Genomic DNA, 24,405 nt, shown 5'->3' with positions numbered 1-24,405 from the left:
TAGATTGAGAAGCGCCGGCACGGGGAGTGTGACTGGAGGAGGGAAAGCTCATGTGGGTGATTCGAAAGCTCTGAGTGTCGGAATGCCCGCTGGAAGTAGATGTGACTGAAGGAATGAAGGCGTATGTGTGGATGGAAATATCCAGAAAAAAATATCACCACGAAGGCAGTGAACCGTAGTTGGCCAGTGAATAAAAACTTTACCGATTCAGAAAACACGACCGGAAGGAGTAGCAACAGTTGAGGTAATTTTGAGAGTATTTCGGTTCTTATGTGAGTCATATTATCATAACAATTTTACACATAACTCGAGGGGTTCGTGAGAATTGATCGAGTTCGTGTTTCCCATTCGATTGCAGTCGATTCCAAACGCTTTCTGATTTTTATCGGCGATGAAAAATCCCGGAAAACTTACAATCGACGACAGGCAATTTCCCGAGAAATCCCGACGATTTTCTGAGCTTGTGGACTTTCAGAAGTTCATTTGCAATTATGCAAAGTTCAAATTGAGCGGATAATGACGTTGTTTTTAACTGAATTACTCGCGTTAAAAAATTACCGGTTTTTTCCTCAGGGAAGGAGAGCACGTAGAACCCTCGTTACAGAGGTAATAAACCAGGATCATCCCGAGGAGCAGAAGCGGCTCGGAGATGGATGCTGAGGAGAGAGAGGAGAAGGAAACAATATGGGATTATGGCAAGGGAATTTTCCTCATTGGTCTCATGCTCACACTTTATGGGTAAGTCCTGCATGTGTTTTCCAAGTAGTTATTTATAACCCCAGCTTTTGGAGTTGCGTTAATTCCCCATAATTTCACTCCACTACATCATATTTGGAAGGCACTACAACAATTATAATTGTTCATTCCAGAGTGTTGTTGCACGGTTCCTTGGCGGTGTATTTCAACGGGTGAAGAACAAATCTCGAGGATAAAAATCTTTGAAAAATTTCCTCGATCCCAAAAGATCAAGAACTGGAGGAGATCAATGGCTCGTGCCTGTCACCATAAAAATATTTTTATTCACAAGAAGAATAAATTCAGTGAAAGTTGCCGAATGCATTTACCGAGTGGACCCACTCCGGAAATAAAATACTCTCGTTAATAAAAAAAATTTCAAGTCTCAGTTGGACTGTCTCACTATAAAGTCTGTTTTCTCGACTGCTCGTCCCCTCAATCTCTTCTTAATCGCGATATAAACATTTAATTAATGAAATTCCACGTACGAAACGGCTGAGGTAACTCCCCTTTTACTACAATGAATGCGATAGTGATGTAGCGTGAATCGATAACGGTTCTCCTTCATACCAATGGGAGAGACAGAGAGAGGATAAGAGTCTGCTCTTTGGTCGGGGGGTTCGCGAGTGCCGTTTAGTTCTCTCCTAGACGCACAGTGGATCGCACCACTCACTAACTAAATTCAAAATTTCACTTTAGTCATCTCCCAGACCCAGTGTCATTAATAAATTGACTACAAATGGGTACGTAAACAGCTCCTTACAATTCCCCTTCATCAATTAGAATGAGAATTCACGCGACATTACGTAATTTAACTCTCTACTTTTTATTACGAAATAACCGGAATCTCAGTGATGTGGGTGACCCGATAGGTCAGACAAAATCAATGCATATTTTTTATTCCGAGATTTATCTGCATTTGAAATGTCCCCGGTGGCGTCAACGCCCGTAGTTGTATTGATTTTTGCCGAGAACACGTGCACAATATTTTATAGTCTATTTTGAGAACAAAACAGGAAAAATTCTTCAATAACTCCTGCAAGTGATTAATATCGTCCAGTGTTTTTGCAATTTTTTTTCCTACATTCGGGAGTCGTAACGTGTGTCAATTGACTTGCTGAAGGAGTGTAATCAAACCCGTCTGACTGCTATTGATATTCAAGTGAATATCGTATGACACTATGACTTCTATGAATTTTTCCATTTCTAATTATAAGTTTGTAACATTATATTTGCAAATTTCTAGAAATCTGAGAGTGTCAAATAGCTTTAAAAAATTTATGACATTTTTTGTGGAGCTTACTGAGGACTACCATTACTAGTCGATCGTCCGTGAAGTGTCAATTGACTTCTAACATCGCCTTCTAACGCTTATAACATCCTTCTCAGAACGCAAAACACTGTACGTCAAATCCAGGCCAAATACCGGAAGCGTTAGATCCACCGATATCCCTGAACATTGAATTCAAATACTTGAACATCAGATAATCGAAGAACATTTCTTTTGAGTGTCTGCAGTAGCCTACTTACCCGTCTAATTCCTACCTATTATTTAAACTATCTATAAACGAAGCATTAGCCCATCTGTTGTCTTTCAACCGGTACGAAACGCTTCGTTTACTGGTTTCATCACTCTCATTAGCATCTCCAAGTCCAACATCTTCAGCTGACCCACTTCGATGGTACGAGAATTAAACGCATCGAAAATGGGCCCTTTCTCATTTGAGCCTTGTGGCCCGACAAATGGAAAGTCCTTGGAGGCTGAAGGGACTTGTAAATCCTCATTCCACGAGGAGAATTTTTTTTTTAATTCTGCTACGAGTCCTTTCGACTTAAAATTGATCGTTAGACTCCCAATAATATCACTGACTGTCATTTATAAGTCTCTCCCATTGAAAATTTAAAACATTACGCTGTCAAATAATTCGCAGACAGAACGAGAGTGGGATACGCCTCGGCATTGGCTGTTGGCATCGGCACAGCCGTCTTCATCGCCTGGTGGTGGTTGTCCCGAAATAAGAAGGAACGGCCACCCACGAATTGGCGAAAAGTCGGGGAACTCAGTGACATGTTTGTCTTTCCGGTTAAATCACTCGGTGCTGTCAAGGAAAATGCGATGGAGTGCACGCAGTTGGGGTTGAAGTCGGGATGGCTGAGGGACAGAATTCTCATGGTCATTGATCTGGACGGGAGGTTCGTGACTGGAAGGCAAATGCCAAATATGGTTCAGGTGACAATTCATTGACATCACCAGAGTAACACCCACACGATCCATCGTCATTCCTTCATTTTGTCTGACAGCATCAACTGTTACCCTAGATTACGCCGAGTGTTGCCGGTTCCGTGCTGACCCTACGGGCCCCAGGTATGATGACAATCAGTGTTGATCTGTCGAATGTTGGGAAAAGCTTCCGAGCAGCTGTCTGGGGTCAACCGGTACCAGCATGCGACTGCGGCGAGGAGATAGCTCGATGGCTGTCCCGGTTTCTTCTTCAGGAGGACACTGGCCTCAGACTCGTCTATTACCCACTTGATGGACCGTATCGGGACATTCGAATGTGCCATCAAGGATTCCCGTTGCTAGAAATTGCGGACGTTGTGAGTTTCTCAATGATTTTTTCGCGGATAACTTTTACTGAGTCACTATTTTTACTGTTTAGGGAGCGTATCCGGATGCCACTAGCTATACTATGATGAATGAGGCTTCGATAGTGGATTTAAATACGAGAATTGAGGATTCGGTGACACCTCAACAGTTTCGCCCCAATTTTGTTGTGAAGGGGGCTGAGCCTCTTGAGGAGGACACCTGGGACTGGGTGAAAATTGGATCGGTGATTTTTAGAAATGTCAAGCCCTGCACGAGGTGCATCTTCACGACTATCGATCCGGATACTGGGGCTAAGCATCCGAAAACCGAGCCTCTGAAGACTTTGAGAAAGTAAGTTCGAGTTCGATGTTAGTCTTCAGGGATTATTTTTTTTAGGCATGAAAACTTGAAATATGAATGAAGGAATAGTTTAGGAAGTCATTGACCCCTTGATTGACCCTTTAAAATTTTTTATGGCCCTTAGTTTCATGTTTTTTGCGGTTTCCCCAGGGGACAGTCGAAGAATTATTCAAAATCCGTTATTTTTGGTAAATTACTCATTACAGATATCGGCAAGTACAGGACCCCGCCATCCGGAAGTTTACCAAAGACAATCCAGTTATGGGAATCCACTTGGGCCTGAAGGGGCCCAACGGAGTAGTCAGACTCGGCGATCCCGTTTATGTCAGTGTCTGCCAGGAGCCGAAAAATCCCCTGAAATCGCCTACATAGCTGAGGAGATGGGACTCGTGCGATTGCATTGGTCCCCCGTTTTCAGTAACCAATGAGAACGAATCTGACACTTAAATTGTGAATACCAGAGCCAAATTTTCTACCATTTTACAAGCGCGAAATTTTTTTAGAATTTCAAATTTTTCAGTGTGACCTGTATTTGTATTTTCATATTTTTATAAGGCCTAGTGTATATCCTCAGTCGGTACAGGCGGAAAATATACGACTTATTTTCAAGAGAATTCAGGTCTCTGTCTTATCCTCGCGGTTTCATTTGAATTCCTAAATTCAAATTTCCCCGTCCTAATCATCCGATGCGCCTTAAAAAAATTATTTTCATATGTCGAATTTACTGAAGAGGACTTGGACCTCCTCCAGCTTAAGGTGCTTATTCACCTCCAAAGAAACCAACGGAAATTAAGTCCTTTTAATTATTTTATTCATTGGAGAGGAAATTTCTCAGCAAAAATGAACAATTCTCGGAATCAGTGAAAATTTTCTGCTTTAGCAGCCACAGTTCAAAAATCTAAATACTCTCCCCACAACTACGTGAGATGGTACTGTCAGTATTATCCGGCAGCATTCCCCTAGTGCCATACTCCTCAAGGACAAACGATATAAAACATCGCAGTTGTCTTACAATCAAGAATTCAATCCCAACGTATCCCCCAGCTTCTGTATGAAGCCAGTGATAAAAAAAACTGCCAATAACTGATCAGCCGAGCTCGACGCGGCATTTAAAATTCCCGTGTTCACATTAACATCTATAAATTGTCCGTTCAATCGCCAATTAACGATTCTGCCATTTGATCGGCACACTGCACCGGAAATTTAATGGGTTCGTACATTGCCTCACTCAATCTCGACTTTTATCACTGGTAGCTCAATACATCGTAATCTACTCTCGAAATTGCGTCAAAACTGTCGTTAAATTACACTCGTTTTCGGGTCAGCGAAGGGGTCATATGAAAGTATTGATAGTTGTCTACCTTTTATTATGATAATTAAATAACAACGGCCATCTGGACTTGGCGCCGCTGATGTGAAATTGCCACTGCCATCGCTGGTTTAATTTGTCTTCACTGGCAACAGATCGATTCGGCACTCCACTTCGCACACGGAATAATAATCAGTATAATAATAATAATGAGTTCAATAAATGAATTGTTCAGTCTAACTGTGTGCTATTAGAACCTCAAAACCCGAAAATACGAGCCAATAATTTTTTCACTTCCCGCAAACATCACCCAACACACAAGTTTTGTCTCTGGAAATTTTGTTTTTTCAATCTTTTGTAAGTTTATTTTATAGAGAAGCCAACAGAACAGGTTTGAACGCTTCACGCAGTTTTATTTCGTCCCATGTAACTCGTTCTGTCTTACTTCACAAGTCATTTCCTCTAGAAACGAACGTAAAGAGTGGAGATAAGGAATATTATCGCCGGGTTACATGACTCGATGGAGAAATCCTCACTCACGAATTTTTCATAACATATCGTTCACTTGAATGGAAATGATGAATTCTTTTTATTCCTGAACATGAATACATTTCAGATAGAGCCAGGCTTTGTCTGGCACCGGTTGTCCTGGTTGGTCTGGGGACCCTATTCATCAGTTTACGATGGCTGTGGGGCAAAAGGAAGGCTCGACCTCCCACACTCTGGAGAAAAGTCGGAGAGATCGCCGAGATTTTTGTTTTTCCGGTTAAATCACTGGGTCCGGTTCGATTAGACGAAACTGAGTGCACCATCGTCGGGTGCAAATCAGGGTGGCTCAGGGATAGGAGCTTACTGGTTGTGGATGATGGGGGGAGGTTCGTTACCGCCAGGAAGTGCCCGAAGATGGTTCAGGTAATTTTACGATATCGAAAAAAAATGATTCCATGTCACATTAAATTTTTTAATTCTTTTCCTGAATTTTGTTATCTGTATCCGTTTGATGAAGATCATCCCGAGTGTCTCTAGTTCCATTCTGTCCCTGAGTGCCCCGGGAATGAGAGCAATTAGTGTGGATCTGTCAAAAGTGGAAAAGAAAATGAAAGTTGTGATCTGGGGTGACACAGTGCCCTCGAACGATTGTGGCGAGGAGGTGGCGAAATGGCTATCAAGATACGTCTTGGAGAGAGACTCGGGTGTCAGGCTGGTGTACTACCCCCTCGACGCGTCCTCCAGGACCGTCAGCAGGGTCAACAAGGCCTTCCACCCGTTCGACACATCGGACCTCGTAATTAATTTCACTTTTGTTTGGGAATAATTTTAGTCAATTGTTAGAAAGAATAAAACCGAAATTTCCCGACAATTATCTTCATTAGGGAGTTTTCACTGATGAAACGAGCTACGCCCTGATGAATCAGGCTTCAGTCGATGATTTGAACACTAAATTGGAAGAGCCGGTGGACCCGCTGCGGTTCAGACTCAATTTTACGGTTACGGGAGCCCGAGCTTATGAAGAAGACACCTGGGATTGGGTTAAAATCGGATCAGTGACGTTTAGAAACGTCAGACCCTGCAGTCGGTGTCTCATGACTACTATCAGCCCAGAGACCGGTGAAAAACATCCCAAGGTGGAGCCCTTGGAAACTCTCAAGAAGTAAGAACCTTCGTAAATCCGATTTTCCTACTCATTTAAATTTTTTTTTTAATTTTCAATTTTACTCAATTTTTTTTATGTTTTCTTTTCCTTTTAGGTATAGACAACCTGAAGACCCTGTTATGAAGTCCCTAGTGGGCACAAGCCCAAGTTTTGGTATTCATTTAGGTCTGAAAAGTTCGAACGGAATAGTCCGAGTGGGCGATCCAGTTTACGTTGGATGAACTCATGTGCAAAAACTATCCGAATCAATGCATGAACAAATAAACATGAGAAAAAAATTAATAAAAGTCTGATGTTCAACTTCGTACTCAACATATTTATTTACACTACAAAATAATGGGGGATTTACATACACAGATTGCTCGCACATTCACGGGGGACTCTTCTTCCATAATTTCCATACAATAAAAAAAATACCATTCGAAAAAAAAAAATAATAATAAAAAGCAAAATAGATTTAATCAAAAAACAAAAAAAAAATCCTTCAAAAAAGGAGTCAAACAATTTTTGTAATAAGTACATTATAGAGGCAGTGGACGCAGTAACCCAAAAATACCCTTGGGAAATAATATTTACAAGTTTTCATCAGTTTTTTTCCTTCAACAACAGTGTCAATCGAATAATAAAAATAAAATACAACATTTTTCGTTAAAATAGCGGCTTGTTGTCATGCATCTCTGCAGAATCGACGTGGCCGAGTTTAATTCACGCTCGGATGGTTTGTTGAGGAAATCGAGTGAGAGAGGGACAATTTTTATAGAAGAAATTGAAGTAATAGAACAGAAATAGAAATACAGAGGAGAGAAAAGAAAAGAAGAGGAGTGGTAGGATAAAGAAAAAGTAGATGATGTAATTACAAAAGTATAAAGTGATGAAGGGGAATCGAGTGTGAAGTGGAAACGAGTGATAGTAGAGTAAAAAAGATGAGGAAAGCGTTGAAATGCCTGGCGGATTGATTCATCGATTCCAACGTCTCTTTGCTGGGATCCCGGGTACAAGGGACGACCCTTATCGTCGTCAAATTCGTCGTACCCACGATCCAATCAATCATCTCCCTCGGCTCATCAGTGTCTCGCTGCCATTTTAGATGATCGAAGTGATGAGTCGTGCCTTGAAGTTCACGATACGCTCACTGGTTGCTGCGAGACGCTGCAAAAAATTAATAAAATAGGTAAGTACATGCATATTTTATTTATTTAATGTCGGTATTGCAAAATCCAACATTTGAATTCGTATTTCTTCACCAACGAAATTCGATAATGCGATAATCCCGCGAGCCACAATTTAATAAATTTCTAGAGCATCAAGTGGACAGACCTCTTGGCAATTTAATCCATTAAACTTATGTATTGTTTAGTAAAAAATTGTTACTATGATTACGCGATTGAGAAGTAGTGTTGTCGAAGCGTGAACACTTTCCAACGATTCTTGTAGGTTCGATCGCCCTCGGCAATCTTGTTCAGAATATTTCAAGGCAGAATATCATAAGTGTTTTTCGCCGGTTTTGGGCATTACTTTAATTGAATTACTTTCAAGGTTTGTTGTTACAAAATATTTATTAGTTTTTTCCGGTGCTGGGAGGCATTGAAATTTCAGGGACAAACCGGTAGGTTTTTTTTTATCAACGGAATTGTTAATTAGATTACAGATATGATTATAACTTCTGTTTTTGTGGGCCGTTTACTGCTTTAAAAAACTGATCCAGTTTTCCATATGGAAGGGTCTGGACATTTTAGTGACATAGTGAGTAAATTCCTACAAAAATATGGCTCAGTAAAAATTTGGTAAATTTCCCGCGGAATATTAAACCAAAATTATTTATGCTACATAAATGAAATTATTTGTCTGAATAATTGAATGTTCATATGGTAATGAATGAGATAAACTCATTACCCAGGTAGGAAATGCCAATGTCCACGAAACGGGCCAGGTCTGGCACGAGACTGGCTTGCCAGATCTGGGCCACCAAGCTTGGCCCGAGGCATGGCCAGACCGGCAAAGAGCATGGCTTGCCAGGCTTGGGTCACTAAGCTTGGCCCGTGGTATGGCCAGACTGGCAAAGAGCACGGTTTGCCGGGCTTGGGCAACCACGCTTGACCCGAGGTATGGCCAGACTGGTAAAGAGCATGGCTTGCCAGGCTTGGGTCACCAAGCTTGCCCCGAGACATGGCCAGGCAGACAAGGGGCATGGTTTGCCAGGCTTGGGTCCCATATGGAACAGCATTCCAAAAATTGAATTCTCATGGGGAATGTTCCTTCACTAAATTTTTCGTCCTTTGATTCTCCTTCTTCCGAAGGTACCATTATTTCTTCTGAACATACTATTTCAGGGGAAAATATGCGTGGATATCACCGTATACCACACATTCTATGACAACAGCCCGTAAGATGGCGTGTTGAGTAGTCTGATTGTGGCAGTAGACATGAGTGTCGTGTGCGGCAATTTATTATTTTAATATTACTCTTTTACTATTGTAATATGTCTCAGAGTTCATATTCACGGGTTAAAAAATACAGACATTTTCATCAACTGAAGAAAAAAGAATCTGTAAACGTAGAAGGCGCTAAAGAAAAAACTCCGGATTACAGTGAACGCAATAATGCCGATGAGGAAGAGGTTAGTTTGCCAACAGCCAATGAAATAACTATCCGTAGTGGATCTATTGTGGATCAAATTAGTGGAGATGTCGATGTTCGACATCTCGATGATAATGCTAGTGCTTGTGGTGATAGTTGGTCGGGTGGTGATGGTGATTGTGGCTCGTATAAGCATCTTAATGATTGCATCAGTGAATCCAATAGCAGCGTTGGAGACAGGGATGAACCAATTCTTGGGGGCTCAGGTTGTGATGGTGATTCAGATGACATTGACAATGATTGATGATGATGATGACTGTTTTCATGCTTGAATTGAAGCACGATAATTTATCAATTCTAAACTACTAATTTAAAAAATAACATTGGTGCGTTATTTTGTTGGATATTTTGTTAATACAATCTTCGAATTCTGAAGACTGACTGCTAATATTATTAGATTGTAAGAGAGAGTTTATTAAGACTTAATATGGTATGTCGTATTAAATTTCGGATTCAAATGATCTACGTAGATTATTTATTTTAAAAGCGGATGAAAATAATCCACAAAAGATTTTTCTACAATTTATACCTGCAATCATTTTTTTGAGTTTTCATATTCTGTTCGCGGAAAAATCTCATAGTTGTGATTATCTTTCATGAAAATTGGAGATACAAACACTGCATATCTTTAACTGTTCAACCAAAATCGGATGAAAACATGTACTATGTCGATAGGAGGAAAAAAGTTTTTGATTGGCTGAGTTTTTTTGTCAATAGATTTAATAAATTTAAATATAAGTTTTGTCACATAATAAAACTGTTTTCTGTATAATGTTGAAGGTAATAAATACATGTCTGCTTATCAGATATACCGTTCATATATTTATTGGTGATTCTGAACCCAATACAGGCAACGGTTGGAGCCTGGCCACAGCTCTGGTCGTAAATCTGGGCCAATTTCGGGCCGAATGGTCAGCCCAGAATGCGGCCAAAGTTCGGCAATAGGTCTGGGCCAATTTCGGGCCGAATGGTAAGCCCAGAGTGCGGCCAAAGTTCGGCAACAGGCCTGGGCCAATTTCGGGCCGAATGGTAAGCCCAGAGTGCGGCCAAAGTACGGCGACCGAAGTCTGGCCAAAGTTCGGTCCCAGGCCTGGCCCCGTGTTATCATCCCAGGGTCTAGCCAAGTTCGGCGCGAGTTTGGCTGGAGCCCGGGTGCCGAGCTACGGCAGCTCGGCGGCCGTGCTTGTACCAAGGTTGGCCCATTCGTTTTTTCCTACCTGGGTAGCTTCTCAACTCCACATCACTTCAATTTTTTAATGTTTCACGACACAATAATCTTTGTTCCTTCATCGGGGTTGAACATTAACCACCTCATGTACAGCATATGCAACACTTAGGTGGTAGAACCATTTGCTTGCGTAAGTCATACTCGAGCATTTAAAAGTATTCTCGAACAGACTGGCTATTTCATAGAGAAAGTGCTTGGACAGCTCCTGCCTCGCTACATTTTTGCTTTCCATCGATTCGAGCCGCTCTCCCTCCCTCTCCCCTTTAAAAACTATTGCACAATATTCATGTTTATATCTGGAACGGACTTTGGATATGCTGCCAACCCGGTGACACATACCAGGTATTCGATAATCGAAGAATTACGAATTCATTTGATACAAGTATAGGGAATTCTCAAGAATTTTTCTCGCGTGTTTGCCAGACAATTCTACCAATGAATATTGGACACCAGAATTCATTATTTTTTGCTGATTTATCGACATTTCAAGTACTCCAACTGGTGATCAAAGGGCGCCCCGGGGGTAATAGGAAATTTTCCATCATTCATCGATAATATTATCCCACGGCTTTGTTCACCAGTCGACTTGTGTGAAATAAACTTTGAGTGAATGTATGTGCTGTGTAGAATCAATTGAGCAATTAATGACTTTGCATCACCTAATTATTCGATTTTTTAATCTCCAACTCACGAAATCATCGGCCTTTTGTTTATTTCTTCGAGCAAAATCGCAGAATTTCCGTAGATTCTTTAAGATCAGTCTTTCAGTCTCGACCCATAATTTATCAAAAAATTATTAGTAATAAAAATAATTCACTCACGAGAATGAGATCCTGAATTAAATTGGAGAGACCCCGATTGGCAATGACAAAGAGCCTGGTGACCGGTCCAGGTACTGCCTCCTGAATAGCATCTTGTCTCCCAGCATTTGGATCCGGTGCATTGCCAGGTTGTGATGATTGCGTTGCTGATCCACTGCCGGCCACAAGCTGAAAAATAAATTCCCCCAAATGTCACTGACCGCTCTCGCTAAACCTCGCAAACACTGATTTCCAAACCGCCAAGAGATAGTGTGTGTCAGGGCAAGACTACCGGGGATTGTCGAGGAAGAGAAATAAAGTAATAAAATTGACAAATAGAGGAACAGAGGGTTGTTCCATCTCTTCGGCAATCCCGTTGCATCCAGTCCCCCTCGATCCTGCCGCAACACAATACTCACAGGATCCATTTTCACCGTGCTCTTGCTACCTAATGACAACTTGCGTGCTTATACAAATCATTATTTCATACGATTGGATGTCAATAAATAGTCAAAACAAACTTTTGTGCTTCACTACGATAACGGATAAACGGCAGTTGATGGATGTATAGAGAAAAATTTTCGTCGATTCTTGACAGCTTTGACAGCTGTCAAATATTGACAACTAGGTGTTAAAGCTCGATGTAAAATTTTCTCCATACAGACGCAATGATAAATTAACTACTGAAAATACGGTGCCAGGGATTCAACGTATGTTCTTTTGGATAATTTCAATTTTGTCATAATTATCATCGAGGTGAGTTCGTCCTGGTTGTCATACCCCAAACGATGGTGACATCGGATTATCAGGATACTGATTGGGTGATCGACGGTCGTCAGGATCTTCGGTTGGACGGCGCAATGGATGGGACGCGATTGCAGGAGTGACATTTTTTTAATTAGAGAGAATAAATAGCAAGCGAGTAGTCAATGCACCCAGATAATTCGTCCATTATAATTTATGAAGGTTGCAAATTCTTTTTTATTATCTAGGAATAAACAAATAAGTAGATGAATAAGTTTATAATGGATTATTTGTTTCCACCTCCTCGGAATGCTCTCGTCCAATTAATTGGAAGAGCAATTGAAAACAAAATTTACTGGATTTATTTACTTTAAAAAATTGACGATGAATGATTTGTTGAAATTTGTTGAGTTAATTTTGTCGCGTATCATTCGACTCAAAAGCAGTTTTTTTCATTTAACTTCAACGGAATTTAGATGAATGAAGAAGCGGTGGAACTGGATGCATCAATTTCAGTTGAAGATTAGTTCGTGAATGACTTCATCACTGAATTTATTTCAAGAAGTTATTTAATGTTAATAAATTTGAATGGAATTTATGCGGGTGCTTCTTGCCAGAGAAATGATGAAATTGTGAAAATGAAGTCGATTATTTCATCGGACGAGTCTGGTAACTCAGACCAAAGTCGAGGAATTATTGAAGAACGGGTGAGTCGCATGAGTAGGTACGGTAAGCAATAGTCAGGCAAGTGGTAGATGAAAAATTCATTGTGTTCTAAGCTTCCTAAATGAACTGAGCCTACCCACATTGTAAAATGAAAGGTGACAGAGAGAGAAATGGACCAAAATGGACCTCTTGAAATAGTGAATATTTCTCGGCTATTAATTTGCCAAAACTCAAAGATCACTCATTTTGTTCCATTTTCCCCTTAATCAAGGCTTCAGGAATCGGCGAAAATTTTCCTCTCTCAGCGATTAAGATCAGCAAATGGTTGTGAATGATTAATAGTCATGGACATGAGAAATTAATGCCCCATGAAAACGCCACCAATAACAATAAAATAAAAATCCAGTAGTTTACCTTAATTAATGTGCCATTAAAATGCAGTTAAAACTTGAAAGCACACAGTGAGAAAGATGTAGTTCTGTCAAAAAAATATGTTTTCCATTTGAAGACGTTTGATGGACTACAAGAGATTTATAGAACGGCAATTAACCAACTTGATGAAAGAAAATCCACTATCTGTCGCGAAAATTAATTCTTTGAACGTTGAATTCTCTGTCGAATGGAAAAATCCACAAATTTCCCGCACCTTTAATTCAACTTCAATCTGATCCAATAAAATTTTGTTCGTTGACACTAAATGCAAGTTCTGTTCTAAAAATATCAAAACAATTTTACGAGTTCTCAGAAGACATAATTTTTCGCCAGAACTAATTATTCTCCTCAGCGCAAGGAATGACAGAGAGAGTGAGTAATGATAATTCTCATTGTTCCTTTAATTTTCGTATATCTTTTGTTTATCTTTCTTGATGTCGGAAGGAATGTCGTACCGGTGGTTGGACAGCTGCTGGCGCAGGGGCTGGGGCGGGGGCGGCTGGCGCTGGCGGAGGAGCATTAGCAGGTGCAGGTGCCTGCGCGGCGGGGGCGGCTTGGGTTTGAGGCGGAGGGGACGGGCCTAGGTCACGTGAAGCACTTAGACCTAGACCGAGGCTTTGAGTACCTGCCACCACGCGATATACCGTCCCAGCCGCTCTCGCCGCCCCGTCGGCTGCTTGCTAAGTAGATACAGACACGTGTAATTTCGTCATTACATTTTCCCCTCATTTTTTAAATGTTTTCATTGAAATTTGGGGGGAGGGGGGTGAAGTGGGCTGTGGGCTCATTCTTTGGCCTATCCCGGGTGATATTGCTGATCGGGGGAATATATTGGTCGATGATTGATTTTTTTTTCGCGATTGTTTGCCTGTGAATTCAAGAATTTTAGTGGCGAATCGGTGATTTGATTCCTTTCATTTTTTTTACATCGTCGAGCCGCTGATTTCCTTTCGGTTTTATGTCCTCAGGGCGCGTTTACCTCACCTGTCATTAATGATGCAAAAAAAAAAACAATATCTAGTTCGCTGGAAGTAATTCGATTAGTCAGGTGAACACCTGACGACATTAAATCCTGGAGATAAATTTAGAGAGGGAAATTATGGGAAAAAAATTTAATTCTCGACGTCATAACATTGATTCCCTTTCGCGAGATCAGTGGTATAGTTTTATGGTACTGGAGTGTTTAGGATGACTTACCCTTATGATATCGAATAAAAAGTTTCCTGATCCCCCAGCACTGCCCCCAGTTCCTCCGTTATTTCCCCCGAAGCCGAAGTTCAGGAATCTCTTGTTCCTGTTCTCGTCGTCGCTCACCTCTATCTCCTCCAGGGGAGCCAATTCCGATTGCACTGCTTCGTTCGCCGATGTTCCTTGATCGTCGAACTGCACTCGGACTTCGTTGTTCTCCGAACCCGCCTGATCCCCGTCTTGAGCGACTTGATTTTCCGCTTCGGGATTTACGTCCTGAAATCATCCAAGAGAAATTGTTGAAAAAATTATGAAAACCCTCGCGCCGGTTTCAGAAGTCACTCAGTGGATTATAAACTGTGCAGTACTGGTGAAAATCAAGGAATAACATTAGACACACTTCGTGATTGATTAATTAATTAATCAATTTATTAATTTTCGGGGGATGAAGCTGTGAAGTTGTGAAGTTCCATTTCAAAATTTTTTTTCACCCCAATTTTTGTCTCTGTATCTAATTCATGAATTAACAAATATTAGAGACAAGATTTTTTTTTATTTGAAGGTATTCCCTCTTATAAACAAAATAATTGCACAACTGAGGGAATTTTTCCTCTGAAAACTGACCCTCAAGTGAAATCAACTCGTCCGGAATCAACATTCCCCTTCACATTTCAAAATGATTACCTCCCCGCCCTCTTCACCACTTCATGACTGAAATGTTAAACGAATAAGAAGACAATGAAAACAATTCACCACCGCTCCTCGCGGTATTGTCTCCATTCATCAAATGAAGAGTTAATTGAATAGAATAAAGTGTCGTGAGTCTGTTCTGAGGACCTTGAACGACACCAGTAACGTCAAAATTTCCAACAAACACTCCCAAGAGGTGCTAGACGATTAACAATTAATAAAAATGAAAAAAATCAGCACTGTCTCCCTCATAAGTTGGATTTTGCTAGAAATTAATGGCGATACGTCGCCACAAATTAACACCAAAACCACTGAATCAGTGACAATCAGCTACAGTCGCCAAAAAAATGGAAATTTCAATCTTTTCAATGGAGATAAAATTTTCTTTTGGGAATGTTTAGTGGAAAATTGTTGGAAATATAGATAAAACTGCTCGCTTCCCCACAGAACAGTAAGAGCCAGTATGAATGAATAAGAAAGTACGTAGTGGAGAGAGATAATCGAAGTAGAGGAGATGACGAATGGCGGCATGGTACAGATCGCAGTCTTGTAAGCGTTTGTGCCCTGAAAATATTTTTTTTGTAATCGTGCTTGACCTTCAGATGACGTCTCATTGTCCTCGTCGCGTGCCCCAGCGGTTGTGGAGGCGACTGTGGTCTCATCCTCATCGGGTGGATAGGTGGGCAGTGATATAGATACCATCGAGCCACTCTTACTCTTTCCAGTGTCTGTACCGTCACTTGTCATCAGCGATATCGACTCATCATCATCGTCATCGTCGAATGGCGATTTAACTGTTACCGTTGAGCCGTCGTCACTGCTTTTGCCGCTTTCGCCACCTCCTCCACTGTTCTGACGACCACCACCACCACCAAGTGCACCACGAAGTAGTGTTGGGCCCAGTACTTTGATCACCTCACCCACAATCATGTTGACTTTGTTTTCAATCATCTATAAAATTTGTCAGCTGTTTTTTCGAGCCACTCGGGTTGGAACGGAATTCTAGATTTCACGGTAACTCCGTGTGCTTTTTGCTGGCCCCTGCGGTCGTTCATTTTCTAATTGTTTTTTTGGGTGAAAGAGGTGAGAGCTTTGAGGAGTTCCAGAGATGCTGAATAACTGTGATGAGTTATTCTCCTGGTAATTGATTCCTCGTGGTTTTTGTTTCGATTTATATTTCTTGGGAGTTATTGGTTCAGGGGAGAATTCGCCGGCGGATCTTTGATTTTTATTTCAGATTTTATTCTAGATTTCTGGCTCAATAAACAATTTTCGAAGAAGGACTAATTGAATAATTCATTAGTTGTCTGTACGTTCTTCTATTGCATTGTTGAAAGATATTTTATGACGACGATCATTCTTATTGTCTTCTCAAGTGAAAGACTCTTGACGTCCGCGTGTTCGCGACGGTCTTTGTTAAGTTATTCTCGGAATAATTGTTCGTATTTATTTACTCCGCGGAAGACAAGATTCCCTACGGAATCTATAATTTCACGAGCGAATGACATCACGGACTTTTCAGAATCCCACTAATTTTCGTGTACAATTTAGCAATTAATTTTTTATTACCAACACTGGGATGAGGTTGAAAAATAGCGTAAGAACTTTGCCAAACGGTATCATGGACTTCTCCCGAGCCCACTAATTATCCTCTACAATTTAATAATTTTTTTTTACCAAGATGGGGATGAAGTTGGAAAAAAAAACGTAAGCACTTTGCTAAATAGAATGGGAATAAATTTCGGCGACTGACTGCAAATATTTTCAACGACTTATGCTAATCTGTTGCCGAGATGATTGATTCCTCTTAGTTTTCGCATTAATGAACATTTTTTAATCATTTATTCTATTTATTCCTGTCTGTTCTGGTTTTACGACAGGATTTATGACTCTATTGGGGCATAAACAAGTCAATGGCGTCTTTCGTCATCAATTTTTCGGCTGCCGAACATTTATCTTGCACAATTTTTTTTTAACATCCTGAATAAAACGTCAATATTTATTTCGTCGAATTGGACGGTAATTTCTAGGAATTACGTCATTAAACCGGACAGTACACGTGCGCGACATTCTACACTGGTGATGTATTTTATCGGTGTGAGAAGCAGTACAAAATTAAGCAATCTTGGAAAATAACAACAAACAGAGTTAAATTATTTGCCGCATTAGTGTGGAAGAAAATCACCGCGAGCTGCCGTTACGGCTCGTAAATTCAATAGACATGGCAATTATACATGCGGAGAGGATATGTATGGTTGACGATTCCTCGAACGAATAATTATCGCAACGAGAATCAACAATAAGAACCAATTATCTCAAAAATACAGACACATTTCATCGAGATTATTTTCAGCAAAAAAAATCGACTAATCACGGTGAGATAATAATTTTCCATGTATAAAATATGTTAATGCGATTTATTAGCCATTTATTTATCAGGTTTAATCCAATTTATATTTATGATGTGACGCAAAACCTTTGGAGATCTGAGCGACTGACAATAATTACCGTCCCTCAAATAAATTCGGTCTACATATTGAGAAATTGTTCTCCCACTCTGACTGGTGTAAAAAAAAAAACAAATAAAATTCCATTAGCCATCAATTTGAAGGAATGACTAACGATTTTTCTCCTAAAAAATTTATTGACCGTCATGAGGCAATTTCGTTGAAAAAACTGTATCTCCTGATTAAACGAAAACTCGTAGCTCATTCTCCGCATAGTTTAGATGACGCAACCTCTCTACGTGTAATTTTCCTCTCAACTTCAACATGAAAATTCATATTCAACAGTTCCGCTTTTATACTCTCGAGATGAGAAGAAGAAATTATATCCCGGAAATAACATATTCCGCCCTTCCTGCGTTTTTCCCGCGTGTCGATACGAATCGGCTGTAGTTCGCGTGATCGCAGTGGAAAACATTAATTGTGTTGTACGATTCATTCCTCCAATTCTTTTATAAAAATACCACGAACACTAGAGAGAGTTAGGAGGGGAGGCCAAGTGAATTTTCATTTATTTTGCGCTAATAATTCCCCTCTCCCCCCCGCGCTTTCAGTATTTTATTTTCCTCTCATCTCGAGTGGATAATTTTCCGGAAAGGTTCTGTCATTGTCGCGCTAATTAATTAGTTATTCTTAATAATTCGCGGTTGACAATTAACTCAGGAGTTAACTAAAGTGTTTCTAATCTCATTAAATTCCGTTGAGTCCCTTGATATATTAATTATGGGGTACTTAATTGGTAATTAAAGGTGTCCCCTGGCGGCGATATTCACAGGGCGAGATAATTAATCAAATTCCACCGGGGATTACGCGATTCAAAATTCGTTTCCTCAGACCACGAGGGAAATAAAAAAATCGGCGTCTGCATGAGTGTCTCGACCGCAGCCCTGCGAATGACGTTCACTTTCACGCAGGGAATGCCGGCCACGTGAGAGTTCACGCGTGTCTCGAATGCAATGTTATTGATTTACATGCGCTATTGTGCTGATACGACCGATTCTATTGTGCTTTTGTTTGATTTTTAATTATTTCTGACCTGGGAGATGCCAGGGAAGAGCTGACGGAGTATGCCGATCGTTCTTTTACTTCTTAGGGCGGCGTCGTTGTCGTCTTCGACCATGACTAAGCGATCCAGTGCCTGAAATTTCATTATAAATTCATTTACCCCATTTGGTCGATTCCTTTACAATTAAGAGAGTAGTCGTAGAGATGTTTCGATGGTAAAAAAAATTTCAGATGCCCGGATGCCTTTATATAGATTAAAAAAGACGTGGAAAAAATTCGAGGGTTTTTGAATGGGATTTTTTAAATTTTCGTCTCCTCTAAAAATTGGAGAGTGATCGCACAAATTATTTTAGGGTAATTTGGGCCTTTGTTAAGAGATTGGAACAATTCCTGGATTTTTTCTTGTGCAAACGCAGCCATTGAAGTCTCCGCATCGTTGTGTATGTGAGAGGAAACGCGAAAATGGCTCATTTGAAATTTTTTCATTAATTTCAGTGAAGATGTTTTAACCATCTAAATTGAATAATTCATTAACTACTTCACACTTCGCGGTTATTCACTGCTCCCCACGAAACAATAATTAATTTTGAAAAATCACACAACTTCCTCTGTCACTACAACGAACCGAAGTTATTTTCCTAAAAATTTAAATTTACGTCGACGTGAATCACTCGTCCGGATCCCCAATCACTGAGTAAAAAAATTAACTGAATTAAACTAAATATTGTTGGTTTCTAATTGCTTAATAGAAGAAAGACTCTCCTGTCATTCACCCAAAAAAATTTGCTCCACAGATAAATCCCCCGGGCGGGCAAAAAATATTGAATTGCAATTCACTACTCGGGTACCTTTTATAATTTTAAGAACCTTGAGACGAATGAAAACTTTCACATAATCTGAAACCACCGAACCAGAGCGATGACTATTCGCTGAATATTCAAGCAGAATGGAAGCAGTTTATCCCAATGATCCACACGAGTGATCCCCAAGCGATTCGTCATTGCACAAGGGACTTCCTGGTTCTCCCCGGAGCCCATCATCCTCAGGTAGAGACCCCTAATAATATCCCCTGGACCAATTTTCGGCGCGATCCCCGTCGACTGCGACGGGGCTACCACATGCAGGAAGAATACAGACATAAACACCCGATTGTATCAATATTTCGAACTGATCAATCCCCTCAAAACGATCAATCCCAATCTAGTAAATCGCGCAGTGCTCGTGAAGTTGCGGACAAAATTGGCATAATGAAGGGGAGAAAATTTATTTATTGTATCACAGAGCGAGTCTGTCTCTTGCTTAATACGTAGAGCTGGAGTTTAACGGTCCACTTTCCCCGCAAGAGACACCGCATTTTGTCCGAACGAATGACCGTGGGTGACGACACATTGTTACCCTTTGCTCGTGCAAAAAAACGGGAAAATTGCTCAAATTCTCTGAAGCGAATAGATTAAGTGACGGACATTGCTCACTGCGTCAAATTAAGGTATGAATAAATCAGGCAAATGCATGTAAATTGCGGAACGCCACATGAGAATGAAAAAAAAAATATTATGTTAATTAATATGATTGATTACGTGAAAATATGAATAAAATTCAAGACAGGGCCCTTTCGGATGGAATAATTAATTCCCAATGAATTACAAATAATACTTTTACTCAAGAATAAATAATTATTCAGTTCGACTTTAGAATGAAAATTGGGAATAATTTTTTCGTCCGTGAACAATGAAAAATCCACAAAAAATAAATAAATTCTCATTCTCAATGCTCAAAAGCTGGCATGTACTTTCCCATCTCGCCATCGATCGAGCGAAGAAAGTGTCCAGTTGGCGAGTTACTCAGACAGTCTCGAAGCGAGTGAAAGTAATACGAAAGAGCGCGTGTACCACAATAAACATGTGTGCGTTATTCACGACATCCGAGTATCTCAAGCCACAAAAACAGTGTAAATGAAAAATAAAAAAATATTGATGCCTACGACCGTCCTTCTGTAATTTATGAAAAACTCATAACCACCTGTGTCCCTCCCTCCCCCGCCCCCCCCCCGTCCCCGTATTTTTACGCAACGCGGGGCGATTCACACTCGGTCGGTAATTGACTTCCCGATTCTGTCATTAAACCGCTTGTTGAGTCACGTTGAATGCAGCGATCTTTCAAGTGCACCTCGTTTGGAATTATAAACGCTTCCACTCGGCAATGATTTTTCCACCTTTCAAAAGCCATTTGTCATTTCCGAGATTGCACTCCCCTTTGTTCAATGTGTCCCTGGGTTATCTGGGTGCATTCAATGCATCTTTTTAGTCTGATTGTCATGACAGGAGACCCGAGAATTTGTGAAAAATATATGTTTCAATGGGAAAAGAGCGGCGATTCGCTGGGGGAAGGGAAAATATCTCGGTATGTGGAGACGAGACGCTGAGATAATTCCCTGGCTCTTAGCGAAAACGTGAAAAGCTACTCGTGGTCAGATACTGCTGTTACTTTCCACGCGAGAGTGGAATGGAATATCTTATATACACTTGAGCATTCATATTTCATATTAAGGGACTTTTTCGCTGTTTAATTTTGGGTCAGACGACGATTCCACGCGTGGGAAAATATTCATAAACAATATTTACTAATTTTCTAAGAGCCATTCACCGGTTAGAAGTATTTAGGGGGAAGGGGGGAGAGGGAGGAGGTAAATAAGTTTATGATTTATTCGTTGGATTAAGTAGTTTATGTAAATTATTATTCTATCTGCCCTAGAGAGAGGTTTAAGGAAATCGCGCGGATTCCAATCGCAAAAAAACCAATGCCAACAGTGTGCGATACAAAAAAAGAATCGTTGCAACTTATTAAGCAAAATAAAATGGCAATCGCCATGATTTCCAGTCATCAATTAAACTCTGAGCAAACAAGGTCTTCCGCAGTGCTTCTCCTCCATTGAGATCAAGGATGATCGGAGTCAATCGATGCCCACTCTTTTTTCCTCCGCAAAACAAGGTTAACACTGTGTTTTCTCTATTAATTACACTGATAACAAGCCCGCATCAATCTCCAGCGAATCCAGTAAAAAACTCACCCGAGATTGGAGTCCCTCGCTCTCGGGAACTGGAATAGAGCTGACTAGAGCAATCAGGCACGCGGCCACAAGGACTGTCGCTGTGAACTTCATCGCACACAAGACCGTGATTATTCTGAAACGAAAAAAAAAAATGTTTAAGATAAAACAAATAAAATCACGAAGAGCCAAAGTAACCATGAAAATATTAATGACTCGCCGATGAGTTGCCCAATGTCCCCTCGCACTTTTACGATTATTTTTATCATCAAAAGTGTTGTAAAAGTGAGGGGCGACGGAAGCAATTTGAAAGGACTTCGAATCTCAAAAGATTGGCCAGCGTGAAAGAAAAAGGTGTTCACCTTTCTCGAGCACGAAATACACCAACAGACTCACTTTCGTTCAAGAAGAATCGAAAGTTGTGGAGCACAAATTGTACTGCGCTTTGTTAAATTTTTTTAAAAATAATCAGTAAAAATTAATTCTCAATTGCAATTAAATCAGCGATTGGGTAATATTGAAAGTGGAATATTGGCAAGAGAGTCTGGGCATTGAGAAAAAATAATTCGGACTCAGTGGCTAGCGCTGGCCAAGTCACGGATTTTCGTACGTGATTCGCCAGACTAATCAGTCGATCAAAAATCCGGTGAACGGGGGGTGGTGGCGAGGGGGTGGCCAAGAGGGATTGAGCACACAGACTCAGGATACCGAGGACACATGGGAGCTCTCACGCGCTCAACTTGACGGCCAACTCCAATCACTCTGGCCACCTCAAAGGCCAGCGAATTTTCGGGCGACAAAATGACAAAAAAAAACGCGAGAATTTATTTATTCACTTTGGCTATTTAATTCTGACCCCTCGGGAATTTCACTAGTTTTTTAAATGCATCACTGATTGCCTTTGCAACTTGGCGGGTTCCCATCACTCCACAGTTTCACTCGAGACAAAACAAATGGTGGGAATTCGTGTTTGAGGGTTTGAGTTGACTGACTTATTTGGGAATTTTCTTGGGGGTTGATTTTGAAAATGGGGATGAAACTCACCACACACGTAAATCCGTTATTGATAAACTTAAACTCGGACTCGGATTAAAATAGTGGGAGCTCGCGGGGCTCCTGCTCTGTCTCGCTATCTGTGACTGTCTGTGTGTGGCGCCGTACAGAGAGCGGCTTTTATTAGCAGGAGGGGCCTACTGGGGCCCAGCCACCTCCACGCCACACGATGCTCGTCAAGATCGGGTAAATGGGGGAAGGAGGAAGAGGAATCGTGGGTTAATTCCCCTGACCCTAAGGACTCGGCGGGGAAAAAATTAATTTATGGGATATCGGGGATTGGGGGAAGGATGAGGCTGTCAAGGAAAACGGGGTGGCATTGGAGGGTGGCTCAAGGAGTGTCGGGAGGGCGGAAAGTTAAAATAACGGAATAATCACTAATTTCAATGAATTTTATGTTTTGGGAATTTTGTGATTGAAATTTTTCGGGGACAAATCGCAATTCGGAACTTGAGATCAATTATTTTGTTAGACATTTGCAATTTCCGGTCAAATAAAATTCGATTTCACTCTGCGATTACCAAGATTGTACAGCAATTTTTCCTGCGATTTTTTCAATCCGCATACCTGTGTGACGATTCAGTAGATCTTTACAGATATTTCGTAACCCGGTCACAATGATTTTTGATCGTTAATTCAAACTAGCAGAGATCATATGATAGTGAAACCATTGCAATCAGTGGTATTGCAATAAAATTGGCCAACGAGCGATTGAAATTATCCTCGAACAAGTGGAAAATCTCTTGCTAAATAAAAAATTGATTTAGAGGCCGCGGGGTGTAGTCAATCGTCCGATAAATCGTGAAATCTATTGTTTGATGTTTTTGAAAACTTACACGGTGTACAACATACATTTACCACCGATAAAATACGTGTTCGAGGGCTGAAAAAAAATCTAGGGTCGGTACTGGAAATTTCAGGACGAAACAAATTATTTTTCCACGTGAAAAACGCATGACATGATGTTTTTATTTAAACTGAGGGGATAATGATCATGGTAATGACCCCAGGCCCCATCATGTGACACGAGAATGAATTACTACAAGGCTGACCTCGTTGATGCATCACAATTATAGCTCATTGCTATACAAACGCCTCATTAATTCCCAGTTCATCGTTTTTTCCCCAGTTTTTTCATTTGATTACAATCAGTGGAGAGGGAAACATTCTTACTTTGTACTAAACTATGAATATTTTTTATCTGGCACTCGGTAAATATTGCGTTGCGAGATCCTCGTTAAACGTTCCAGAAAAAATAAACAACAATTCATCTCAGAATTTTTTCTAATTTTTGGAGATTTAATTTGTTCCTTCAATTTTTTTTTCTCATCTTCTCACCCTAATTTACTCCAAGAGACTAACGCTCCATGAGAAGCCTCCCTCAGTCGCCAAGGACAACCCTGGAGACCCCGAACATTCCATCTCGATGATTCCCGGTGTCTAGACTTCCGCTGGACACTTCCCGAGTTATTAAAAGTCACATCACTCGATATCCGACTGAAATCCGCATCGCCTCGCGAGTCTAACCCAACAGGGTCTTAACCACTTCGCCCACAGTCGTCAATGTGAAGAAAATTCGTTGCGTAATTTGACGTATCTGAATGGTCCCGAGGAAATGCCTTCGTTGTGATATTCAATACTAATTTTCATCAATCAATCCGTCAATCTGTCTAATTATTTAAAAACTCCATCAGTCATACGGAATAACAAACTAACTAGAGGGAAAATATTTCCGAAACATTTGTCAAACAGTTCCAACAATCAAAT

General features: G+C 40.6%; 3 protein-coding genes across 6 annotated transcripts; 2 read left to right on the top strand and 1 right to left on the bottom strand.

Annotated features, from left to right (window-relative positions):
• The first annotated feature begins 1,331 nt into the window (after positions 1 to 1,331).
• Positions 1,332 to 4,296, top strand: LOC135167419 (mitochondrial amidoxime reducing component 2-like). The gene is made up of 5 exons (XM_064130597.1): positions 1,332 to 1,478; positions 2,667 to 2,965; positions 3,055 to 3,333; positions 3,396 to 3,673; positions 3,889 to 4,296. The coding sequence occupies exons 1-5, from the start codon at positions 1,475 to 1,477 to the stop codon at positions 4,052 to 4,054; spliced, it is 1,026 nt and encodes a 341-aa protein (XP_063986667.1). The 5' UTR covers positions 1,332 to 1,474; the 3' UTR covers positions 4,055 to 4,296.
• A 399-nt stretch (positions 4,297 to 4,695) lies between these two features.
• On the top strand, positions 4,696 to 6,945 carry LOC135167420 (mitochondrial amidoxime reducing component 2-like). Its single transcript, XM_064130598.1, has 5 exons — positions 4,696 to 4,892; positions 5,608 to 5,903; positions 5,998 to 6,276; positions 6,365 to 6,642; positions 6,740 to 6,945. Exons 1-5 carry the CDS (start codon positions 4,889 to 4,891, stop codon positions 6,864 to 6,866), a joined length of 984 nt encoding a protein of 327 aa, XP_063986668.1. The 5' UTR covers positions 4,696 to 4,888; the 3' UTR covers positions 6,867 to 6,945.
• On the bottom strand, positions 6,941 to 22,759 carry LOC135167422 (translation initiation factor IF-2). 4 transcript variants are annotated; one of them, XM_064130601.1, is made up of 7 exons: positions 22,630 to 22,759; positions 21,607 to 21,721; positions 18,571 to 18,672; positions 14,350 to 14,616; positions 13,608 to 13,832; positions 11,332 to 11,499; positions 6,941 to 7,794 (listed from the first exon to the last, which is right to left on the bottom strand). In XM_064130601.1, exons 2-7 carry the CDS (start codon positions 21,697 to 21,699, stop codon positions 7,729 to 7,731), a joined length of 921 nt encoding a protein of 306 aa, XP_063986671.1. In that variant the 5' UTR covers positions 21,700 to 21,721; positions 22,630 to 22,759; the 3' UTR covers positions 6,941 to 7,728. The 4 variants fall into 4 exon arrangements, 2 of the variants coding, with proteins under 2 accessions (XP_063986671.1, XP_063986672.1); XM_064130602.1 differs by lacking the exon at positions 18,571 to 18,672; XR_010299847.1 differs by lacking the exons at positions 6,941 to 7,794; positions 13,608 to 13,832 and adding an exon at positions 15,627 to 15,981 and having other exon boundaries at positions 11,359 to 11,499.
• Between the last annotated feature and the right edge of the window lie 1,646 nt (positions 22,760 to 24,405).

Source organism: Diachasmimorpha longicaudata, chromosome 11, assembly GCF_034640455.1.
Source record: "Diachasmimorpha longicaudata isolate KC_UGA_2023 chromosome 11, iyDiaLong2, whole genome shotgun sequence".
Classification (NCBI taxonomy): Eukaryota; Metazoa; Arthropoda; class Insecta; order Hymenoptera; family Braconidae; genus Diachasmimorpha; species Diachasmimorpha longicaudata.
Note: the sequence above shows the minus strand (reverse complement) of the source record. Positions and strands in the feature narration are given on the sequence as shown.

Excerpts from the sequence above, each read along its gene's own strand:
- LOC135167419 (XM_064130597.1), top strand. Across the intron at positions 2,966-3,054 it reads AAATGCCAAATATGGTTCAG|ATTACGCCGAGTGTTGCCGG; the intron begins GTGACAATTCAT and ends CTGTTACCCTAG. Across the intron at positions 3,674-3,888 it reads CCTCTGAAGACTTTGAGAAA|ATATCGGCAAGTACAGGACC; the intron begins GTAAGTTCGAGT and ends TACTCATTACAG.
- LOC135167420 (XM_064130598.1), top strand. Across the intron at positions 5,904-5,997 it reads AGTGCCCGAAGATGGTTCAG|ATCATCCCGAGTGTCTCTAG; the intron begins GTAATTTTACGA and ends CGTTTGATGAAG. Across the intron at positions 6,277-6,364 it reads CGTTCGACACATCGGACCTC|GGAGTTTTCACTGATGAAAC; the intron begins GTAATTAATTTC and ends TATCTTCATTAG.
- LOC135167422 (XM_064130601.1), bottom strand. The coding sequence starts at position 21,699 with ATGAAGTTCACAGCGACAGTCCTTGTGGCCGCGTGCCTGATTGCTCTA. Across the intron at positions 13,833-14,349 it reads TTTTATTCGATATCATAAGG|CAAGCAGCCGACGGGGCGGC; the intron begins GTAAGTCATCCT and ends GTATCTACTTAG. Across the intron at positions 11,500-13,607 it reads CAGCAGCTGTCCAACCACCG|CTTGTGGCCGGCAGTGGATC; the intron begins GTACGACATTCC and ends TTTATTTTTCAG.